General features: G+C 38.3%; 1 protein-coding gene across 2 annotated transcripts; it reads left to right on the top strand.

Annotated features, from left to right (window-relative positions):
- Positions 1-50: 50 nt before the first annotated feature.
- LOC126618052 (NAC domain-containing protein 40-like) lies at positions 51-3484 on the top strand. 2 transcript variants are annotated; one of them, XM_050286146.1, is made up of 7 exons: positions 58-499; positions 1113-1381; positions 1708-1857; positions 1946-2053; positions 2237-2644; positions 2740-3027; positions 3123-3484. In XM_050286146.1, the coding sequence occupies exons 1-7, from the start codon at positions 310-312 to the stop codon at positions 3336-3338; spliced, it is 1629 nt and encodes a 542-aa protein (XP_050142103.1). In that variant the 5' UTR covers positions 58-309; the 3' UTR covers positions 3339-3484. The 2 variants fall into 2 exon arrangements, with proteins under 2 accessions (XP_050142111.1, XP_050142103.1); XM_050286154.1 differs by lacking the exon at positions 2740-3027 and having other exon boundaries at positions 51-499.
- Positions 3485-11105: the final 7621 nt, after the last annotated feature.

Here is an 11105-nt window from a genome sequence, read left to right as displayed (position 1 = left end):
ATGGGGCAGATTCCAAAATGTAAAATATTCCAAAAGCTAAACTTCCCAGAAAAGTTTCAAAAAAAAAAAAAACTTCCCAGAAAAGGAAAACGAACTTCCAAGAGGGGTTTGATCAAAAGGACAAAATATATAATTAAGCAGAAGTTCAACATCTTCTTCCATTAAGCAGATAAGCAAGAACTGAAAGCCGAACACTTTGATCAAACCCAAGTCAGTTTCCGTACTCTTGTTTCCGTACTCTTTCTCCTGTGTTTCTAATCCTACACAAACCCACCCACCCAGATTCCGATTCTTCTTCATCAAAGATAGATGGCTGCCAATGGAATCCACTTCTATAGAGTAGGTAACGTTGTGTTGCCAGTGGGATTCCGATTCCGCCCCACAGGAGAAGAGCTGATCTGCTATTACTTGCAGATAAATCTCAAGGGAATGGATAACGTTTTCAGCGACGTCATCCCTGAAATCAATATCTGCGACCACGAGCCAAGGGACTTGCCTGGTAATTATTTTCAAAACCCAGGTCTTATATTTTCATTATTTTTCTTAGTTCAGTGTGTCTGATAATCTGAATTTTCCATTGGGTGTTTGTGTTTAATCCAAATGTAAATTAAATACCAAACCCAGTTCTTAATTTTATTTATTTATTTTTAAATTTTGGTGAAAATTTTAGTAAAATCTTTGAATTTGCAGTTCAATGAGTCTGACACTCCGTTTATGCAATTGGGTTTAGTCCAAATGTAACTTTATTATCAAACCCAGTTCTTAAAAAATTCAATCTTTTTATTTAATTTTTTATGAGAATTTTACTAAAACTTTTCAATTTGCAGTTCAATGAGTTTGAATCTCTGTTTACTGTTTAGGAAATTGGGTTTAATCCTAATGCAACATATTACCAATCCCAGTTCTTAATTAAAAGTTTTCTTTTTTGGGTGACAATTTTACGAAGGCCAGTGATTTCTGCACTCTTCAGTGAGTTGGAAAAATTATAAAATGTTCATTTTTGAGGTGTAAACAACTGAAAATGCAGTGCGAAAAACGCTACCCCTTTCAGTGAATGAGTCTGATAATCTTTATATGCAATTGGGTTTGAACCAAATGTTGTGTTTATGCAGGGCTTTCACTCATAAAGTCGGATGATCAAGAATGGTACTTCTTCAGCACTTACAAAAAAAACAGCAAAAACCAGACCGAAAGGATGACGAAGGAAGGCTTCTGGAAGGTCACTGGTGAGCGAAAACAGGTCAAGACTGAAGACAAAAGAAGTGTCATCGGTGAAAAAAGGATTCTAACTTTTTACGGAGGTCATAGTCGTGATTCCCAAAAGACCGACTGGGTTATGCATGAGTATTACATCCCCAAAACCAATCCTAATGATAATCAGGTCACCATTCTTGTTCTTTTTTTGGGGTTATTGTTTCCGAATAATGTTATCGATATGATGTATAATTTGCAGCATTGTTTAACAATTTTTATGAGGTAAGTTGTAAACTGGAGGCTTGAGGGGTTTTCAACCGAAGCCTATTTGGTTTGGTTTGAAGGGGTTTTGGTTTTGAAGTCATTGAATGGATCAAAATTGAAACCCCTTCGAGCCAAATTGGTATTTAATGTAAATTTGCAAACTTTAATGACTTTTGGTTTTGAACATTGTTTAATTTTGTGTTGCTGCCGCTGCATTACATGATTGGTTTTTGCAACTTAATTGTGCAGAGGGATTTAGTTGTCTGTTGCGTAAAGAAGAAATCAGGTGAGAATGGGAATGCTGCAAACTGTCATGAACGTGAATCTAGTACTTACAACAACAATGCATCTGATTTTGAAAACCAACAGCTACTAGCAACTCGTATGGATATTGAAGAGGTGAGAATGCTGATTAACTTTTTCGTATATATAGACGGTGCAAAAGAAACTGATCCAAAACCTTGCTTATTTATGGTTCACAATGCAGGAACATACTCAGCAACAACAAATGAATGGGATGCAATCTGCATTTTGGGATGAAAATTTAGAAGAGTTGGTAAATTCATTTCTTGTTGACTGGGATCAGGATGCACAGGTAACAAAAAAAAAAAAAAAAAAAATCAGAGTCCCTCCCCATAGAATAGAAGCTTAAAATCTATATTTTTTCGGTGTGTTGGTAGTTTTCACTGGCAAACGCTAAAACTTTGCTTAACTTTTTGGTACTGGAGGCTTTGGAAACACATTCATGTTTTCAGACAATTTTTTTTTTAATTTTCAGGAAATGAGTTTACAAATGCTTAGTGAGCCACCCGTTGATTCAAGCCACCCCAGAAGACAGGAAGGTGTTAAGCTTTGCCAGAAACAGGCTGCTTCCTCTGTCAATGTAGTACCTAAGCAATTAGTCACTGATGAACATTCTGGTACACTTCATCAATTAGTTAATGATGAGCATTCTGGTACACATCAAAGAACTAGCAGGCCGCAACGTGAATCAAGACACATTAATGACTTAAACGTAAAGAATGCTTCCTCTGTGGATGCAGATGCAGAATTACCTCAGAGTAACTTTATTCAATTAGCCCCTGAGGAATACTATAACAATGAAAGAACACGCAGAAAAACATATACAACAAGTGCCCTCAAAGAACTAAGCAAACAGAAAGAATTAAAACAGCAGCAAAGCAAGGTGAGCGAAAGAACCCAAAACTGCAGCACAGGGAACGTGAATAATGATTCTTTGTAGAGGCTATTTCCACAACTTAATTTGGTTTATTTTTGCAGGCGAAAGAAGTTGCAGAGCATCGAGCTGCGGTTGATTTTCCCCCGAAGAAGACCTCTATAACAGAGTCTAACAAAGAAGCAGAGGTGGCTCAAGGCAATAATGCAGAAAAGGGTATGAAGCAGACTCAGCAACAACAAAGTATGGACTTTTTTGAGAGGGAAAAGTGTCGTATGCTTGGCCTTGGTAATGATTACTATAACAATGAAAGAACACGCAGAAAAACATATCCAACAAGTGCCCTCGAAACACTAAGCAAACAGAAAGAATTAAAACAGCAGCAAAGCAAGGTGAGTGAGAGAACCCAAAACTGCAGCACGGGGAACATGAATAATGATTCTTTGTAGAGGCTATTTCCACAACTTAATTTGGTTTATTTATGCAGGTGAAAGAAGCTGCAGAGCGTCGAGCTGCTGTTGATTTTCCCCCGAAGAAGACCTCTATAACAGAGTCTAACAAAGAAGCAGAGGTGGCTCAAGGCAATAATGCCAAAAAGGGTATGAAGCAGACGCAGAATGCAACAACCGCCGGCAATTGGAAGGGCTGTTCTTTCATTTCATGGGAGACATTGTCAAAGAAGATATCTCAATTGATTAAGTAAATATTGTAAATTGGTAATTAGTTATTTACTTGTTATGTATTTGACTTCCTTGTTTGTAGGCTTTAGTTTAGGATCAGGAATGTATCTGATCTCCTATATATTTTGTAATCCTTGTTTCGATCAATACAAGTGAAAGAATTCTACCACACTACGTTTCTTTAGATGGTACCAGAGTGATCGATCTGGGAAGATCACAACACAAAAAATACAAATCCTAGCAACCATAGCCATAGGCGACAAACCAGACAAGACAAGTCAACCTCTTAAGGCATGACTTTGTATCAGAAGTGGGAAAACCCTAACACCCATTTTACCTCCACCACTCGGATCAGCCTGGCGCCATACTTGTGCCGCAACTGCTTGTGGAAGTCAACTATGGTACATGGGTGCAATCCATGACCATGGCCTTGATGGTCAAAAACAAATTAGGGCTTGTTGATGGACCGATCAAGAAGCCAACTGATGAACAGGTTGAAGAATTACAGCAACGGAATCAGTGCAATAATCTGGTGAAAACATGGTTGCTCGATTCCATGTCAAAAGAAATCTCAGGATGTGTCATACATTGCAAGGACGCACGACAGATGTGGCTCGACCTGCAAGAGAGGTTTTCTCATGTGAACACAGTCCAACTGTTCCACATAGAAAACAAAATCCATAATTGTGTGCAAAGCAACATGATAGTAAGCTCTTATTTCACTAAGCTTAAGAGCCTTTGGGACGAACGTGATGCCTTGTGTTCGATCCCGGCATGCCATTGTGAGACATGGAAAGAGATAATATCGTACGTCGAGACTCAGAAAACAAAGAAGTTTCTTATGGGTTTAAATGACTCATATGCTATGGTTCGTGGTAACACGCTTTTGCTGGAACCATTGCCAATTGTTAACAAGGCTTATGCACTTGTTCTTTGCCATGTGAAACAAGTTGAAGTTTCAAATGGAAAGAGCAGCATCGCGCAACCAGAAGCTACCGTGTTTGCTGTAAGAGGTGCTGGTTGAGAACCTAAAGCTGAAGATAGTGGTCAACGATGTGGAAATGCAACAAGACGAACCATAGTACCAAAGAATTGTCGTGCTCATCTCAAGTGGACCTTCTGTTGATGGAAGGGTCACACATTCGAATTTTGCCGCAAACGGAAGGTAGCAGCTGAAACTGAACAAAGCCGTCCTTCTAATGGCAACCAAGTCACGGCACATGACAAGAAGGATGCAATGCCTAACTTCCCTTTTTCTCAAGAGGACTGCAAGCAAATTCTTCAACTCTTAAACAAGAGCAAATCCTCCTTCGCCAACCAAGTGGGTAATTCTTTGAATCATGAAGAACTTTCAGGTAAAGCATTTTCTTTAGTACGTAATGGAAAGCAAACCATTTGGATTTTGGATAGTGGTGCCACAGACCACATCGTGTGTAGTCCTGAATTTCTCATATCCTCAAAACGTGTTGAAAACCATAATGTTGAATGACCAAATGGTTCTCTTGCTACCATGACTCATGTCGGCCAAGTGGTTCTCTCCCAACCTTGTCCTTTATAATGTTCTATGTGTGCCATTGTTTAGGTTAAACTTAATATCCATTAGCAAATTAGCCTATGATTCCCTATACATCACATTTTTTCTAAAACAATTTTGTGTCATACAAGACCTACGCTCGGGGAAGATGATTGGGATGGGAGTTGAACGGGAGGGACTCTACTATCTCAAGACCTACACCAAGGAAGGGAACCTATAATACCGTAACCATCATGAGTTCTATCTTTTGGCACCAACGCTTTGGGCACCCATCACATAAAGTGTCCATGTTATTTCCCTTTTTGCACAATAAACCTTGTGATTCAAATAAATGTTTCATTTGCCCATTGGCTAAACAAACAAGATCATCTTTTCCATTGAGTTCTATATCTACTAAGTCATGTTTTGAATTAATACATGTTGACATTTGGGGTGGTTATCAAGTTGCTTCCATTTTAGGTGCCAAATATTTTCTCACCATTGTAGATGATCACACTAGGTGCACATGGGTTTATTTGATGAAACACAAATCTGACACACAAGATCTCCTTGTTCAATTTATTCACATGATCGAAAATCAATTCAACACTAAAGTCAAAGTGGTTCGAAGTGACAATGGTCTCGAGTTCAAACTTGACACATTCTATAAGCTCAAAGGTATTCTTCACCAAACTAGTTGCATGAACACACCACAACAAAATGGTGTTGTTGTACGCAAACATATGTACTTGTTAAATATCGCTCAAGCTCAAGCCCTACTTTTCCAAGCCAACCTTTCTAAACGTTTTTGGGGGGACGCCATTCTTACTTCGACCTATCTCATAAATCGTACACCCACACCTCTTCTTCAAGGCTAAACACCATACCAAAGATTATTTCACAAGGAACCTAATTACATGCATCTACGTGTTTTTGGGTGTTTATGTTTTGCATCCACTCATGCACAAAAACCTTCCAAGTTTGATCCTCGTGCACGTCGTTGTCTTTTCCTTAGGTATCCTTATGGTCAAAAGGGTTATCGTTTATTTGACATCACACTTCAAAAGGTTTTTGTGTCAAGGGATGTAACATTTTTTGAAGATCAATTTCCATACCAAACCTCCTATCCTTCCGCTGCTCCCAGTTCTTCACCCACTACTACCCCTTAACCACTCTCTTTTGATCCATCCCCTACTCTCCCACATTCACCTTTCACAGAATCCTCCTCACATTCTCCTGATGTCGATGCTTCAATCCCCGCCGCCCCACCACCTTTATCCATTGATACCAACCCTATCGACACCACCTCACCTATATTATCTTCCCCACCGCCATCACCTAGGTCTCTTACCCCAACTCACCTTGTTGTTGCTGCCCACCGCCACCGCATCGTGGCACACGCCCCCCAAACCTTGTACTTTTCTACAGGACTTCCACGTAGAAACCTCTCTCCCATCAAAACCTGTTCCTTCATCTTCCACGAATGTGGTCAAGTCATCAGGTACTTCTAACCCTCTCTCTCAATATTTATCTTACACCCGCCTTTCTCCCACACATAAAACCTTTGTCACTAATGTCACAACCATCCACGAACCTACCACCTTTTTGCAGGGCTGTCCAAAATCCAAAATGGCATGCTGCCATGAAACACGAAATAGATGCTCTCCAGGCTAACCATAATTGGTCCCTTGTTCCGCTTCCACCTCACAAAAGACCGATCAATTGCAAATGGGTGTACAAGGTCAAACTTAAACCTGATGGGACCATCGAGCGCTACAAAGCCCGGTTGGTTGCGAAGGGATATGGCCAAATAGAAGGAGTTGATTATCGAGAAACTTTTGCTCCCGTTGCTAAATTGACCAATGTTTGTGTACTTCTAAGTGTGGATGTCGTGCGTTAATGGAATTTGCACCAAATCGACGTCAACAACACATTTTTACATGGTGACCTTGACGAGAAAGTCTACATGCACTTACCCCCTGGTTTCAGACGAAAGGGGGTGACTCAAGTATGCAAGCTACACAAATCCTTGTATGGTTTCAAGCAAGCCTCAAGACAATGGTTCATTAAGCTTTCTACCGCTCTCAAGACTACAGGGTTTCACCAATCATGGTCTGACTATTCATTGTTCATCTGAAGTCGTCAAGGTAACTTCTTCGCTTTATTGGTCTACATTGATGATGTAATCTTGGCAGGAAATAATTTACAAGAAATTGAAGAAACAAAGTAGTTTTTCACACAACAATTCAAATTGAAGGACTTGAGCAACTTACATATTTCATAGGGATAGAAGTTGCACGGTCCAAAAGTGGCATCACTTTATGCCAATGAAAGTATGCATTGGATATATTAGATGATGCTGGGTTTTTAGGTGCCAAACCTTCACGATTTCCCGTAGAGCAAAATATTTCTCTCTCACAGGCAGAAGGAAAGCTTCTGGTCGATGCTTCATCATACAGAAGGCTTGTAGGTAGATTAATCTACCTGACTATAGCAAGGCTGGACTTAGCACACCTCGAGGCAGCACACAAGGTTCTCAAATACATCAAAAAGGCACCAGGACAAGGTATATTTTTGCCATCTACATGATCATTGCAGTTAAGGGCATTTTGTGATGTCGACTAGGTTAGATGCAAAGACACAAGGAGATCAATAACGGGTTACTGCATTCAACTTGGTCAAACACCGATATCTTGAAAACGAAGAAGCAAATTACTGTCTCTCGTTCTAGTGCAGAGGCTGAGTACCGTTCCATGACTACCACATGTTGTGAGATTACATGGTTGAAGAACATTTTGAAGGATTTGAAAGTGAGTCATCCACAACCAGTCACGTTGTTTTGTGACAACCAAGCAGCCATATACATCGCTTCGAATCCGGTGTTTCAGGAAAGAACAAAGCATATACAGATTGGTTGTCATTTGGTGAGAGAGAAGATCCAAGGAGGAATAGTTCGTACGGCCTATATATGAGCGACTAATCAACCAGCTGACATCTTCACCAAACCGTTGAGTTCAACGCAATTTGAAACATTACTCAGCAGGTTGGGTGTTATTAACATACACTCCAACTTAAGGGGGAGTGTTAAAGAAGATATCTCAATTGATTAAGTAAATATTGTAAATTGGTAATTAGTTATTTACTTACTTGTTATGTATTTGACTTCCTTGTTTGTAGGCTTTAGTTTAGGATCAGGAATGTATCTGATCTCCTATATATTTTGTAATCCTTGTTTAGATCAATACAAGCGAAAGAATTTGACCACACAATGTTTCTTTAGAGACATCCCCTCCATTAACAAGTCCCCCATCAACATACATTTTCAACATGGTTCTAGGCGTAATAATGTTCTGCATTTTTGCTCGGGAAGCAGTTTTATACGGTCAGTGGTGCTAGAGGGGTTCATTCACCGGAAAATGGATAGTTTTTGTTGTCTGTCACACAATGAGTAATGCCATACTTACTGGTTACTTATCGCTGCTCTAAAATGTGGCAGCACCAGCTAGGGCTGGTTCGGTATGGGATACCGAACCGAAACTAGTATCCCGAATCCCAAACTGAAATTTTTCGGGACGGGAATTTGAAGACCAATCCCAAATCAAATTTTCGGGAATCCCAAAATATTTGCAGGATTTTGGGACAAATCAGGAATCTCAAATTGATATATGAAATTATAAATTGTTCTTCAAATAGGGCTACATGTAATGGTTAAGCTCTGCAACTAGGGCTGGAATCTAGACTTGTGAAATTTAGACAGATTTGAGAAATTTAGACTTGTGGTAATTTAGACTTGTGCAGCTGTATCCCCGTCCTGCGCACATGGCTATGTCACCCTCACGTGACTACGTCACCCTGACGGCATGTTCCCATATGGGAACATGCCTAAATTAATGACATTCAAACACAGTGAGTTATAAATTGTTCTTCAATGTCATATCCGCACTGCGCACATGACTACGTCACCCTCACGTGACGGCCAACATGCCTCGATCTAGGTCAGGGTGTGTCATTACATGCCTCTTAAGATGTTTTGAATGTGTTTAAAATAGAGAAAATAATATTTAATAAACAACTGATTGAATCACATTATTGCTAGCCTATTGTGAGGCTAGCATCATCCCCCTCCTCCTTAGTGTCGATAATATCGTTTGTTAAAAAAAAACAATCATTCGACAACTAATTTAATTACATTAATATCCACGTGCGAATGACATTTTTTATAACCGGCATTATATGCCTCTTAAGATATTTTGAACGTGTTTAAAATAGAGAAATTGAATCACATTATTGCTAGCCTATTGTGAGGTACTAATTAAAAAAAAACAAAAAACAAAAAACAAACCACAAAAAACAAACCACAAAAAAATTAATTATTAAAAAAATACTGTTAAAATGACGAAAATGACCCTGCCTTATTTGATGCATTATTTTGGGATGTTTTTGAAGTTTTTTGTTTTGGGGGCATTTTTGTCCAAATATTTTTGTTAAAGCTTGGTGACACCAAAATCAGTATTCACCTTTTCTATTGACTTTATATATAGATTTTGAACCAAACTATGTCAATTGTTTACATTTTATTTATATTACACCCTACTAAGGAGAAAAGGAAAGGATATTCAACTGCAATCAAACGTATGTAGTCTCAGCAATCCATGTGATAGAACTTGAGAAACTAGCACAAGTCCACATCAAATGAATGCAAGGCAATAACTGTTACCAAGTGAATTTGAAGCTAATCTAATGGAGCAAAATGCGTGCCATGAACAAGACAATGCTATCACCACATTAAGAAGTGAGGAGGAGATCGACAACGAATTGAATGGACTAATTGAAGACGAAGAAAAGATCGAAAACTCAAACGAATTGAATGAACCAATTGAAGACGAAGAAAAGATCGAAAACTCAAAGATGGAGGAATCTTTGCTTGGGCCAACTAGTCAAACTACCTTCACCAACCGGTTACTCCCTACTGAAATTCTAGTGTTGAAGCAAATTCATCTCTTTGAATCCATTGATCCTAAGGCTCTAGATTCATTTACTCTAAATGATTCCAAAGATCCACTTGTAGTTCACTTACCGAATTATGGAAGAGTTTGGAATCGAACCAAAAATTGAGGATATGTTTGGTCAACTTAATTCCACTCCAATAGCCAAGATATGGTGGAAGAGGCAACGTAAAAAGGTGAAAAAGAGAAAGAAGTCTCAAGCCTTGAGATTTCAGAAAATACAAAAATATGCAATGTCTCATTGTCATGCATAGAGTGGAAGACAAGGAACACGAAGAACATGCATGGAGTGGTTCCTCATTCAATGATCCACCATCTTCGACTTAATCTCGGCAAGTCAGGCTGAGAAATTTAAGTCATGTGACTTAACATGTGATACACTTTAAAGAGTAATACCGTCAATTTCTCAAGGTTGAGTTTCTTGGCTAGTTTTTGGAAAAATCGAGAAATGTAAAGGTTTTGGCCCTTTTTGAGTGAACTATTTGTTTTAGTGGAGCTTACGGGACTAGGAGTTTACATATGAATGCAGTTTTAAATTTGAAATCCATGGATGACCAACTTGAACTTAAATTTTTCGTAGTACTCTCTTCAAACATACTCGTCAAAAACGATTTTTACACACATTTTCACTTTCTACAAACTCCTTATCTAGTCACTGAATTGAACAAATTAAAATATAATCAAATACCAAAATTAAGTGAGAATGCAGAAGGAGTAAAATGATTGGTAGAAATCACTCCATATTAGTTACCGAAGATTTCAACACATTATTTTTCACCACAAGCACAATCCGTACTTATTTGTGATCTTTACATTAAAAAGTTACAGAATATCCATGAATAAAAAAAGGTGTGCAACTTAAAAAAATGAGTGTGTAGAAAGAACAATGCTTGATTATTCAAGAATAAGTAGGAACACTTACTCAAAATTCTTCGTGATCGGAATAGTTCATATTATAAAGATCATTTTTGCAAATATTTGAATTAAAACTAAAGTCGTTTAGTTAATCAACTGTAGCAAATAGATCGATAGTTCGTAATGATTCTTACCATTTGTGTCCATCTATTTTTATATTGTTCAATAACTAAACAACGTTGTTTTAATTGAAATTTTTGCAGAGATAGTCTGTATAGAATGATTAATAATATGAAAGGTTATGATTATATATACACTCAAAGTTCTACGAATTGGAAACAATCTTGAGTGAGAAATCATACTTATCTTTTGGGTAGCCAAGTATTGTTTGTGTAGAAATCATTTCTATTACAAAA

This window comes from Malus sylvestris, chromosome 1 (assembly GCF_916048215.2).
Source record: "Malus sylvestris chromosome 1, drMalSylv7.2, whole genome shotgun sequence".
NCBI classification, from domain to species: Eukaryota; Viridiplantae; Streptophyta; class Magnoliopsida; order Rosales; family Rosaceae; genus Malus; species Malus sylvestris.
The sequence above is the reverse complement of the archived record's forward strand: the minus strand, read 5'-3'. Positions and strand labels throughout refer to the sequence as shown.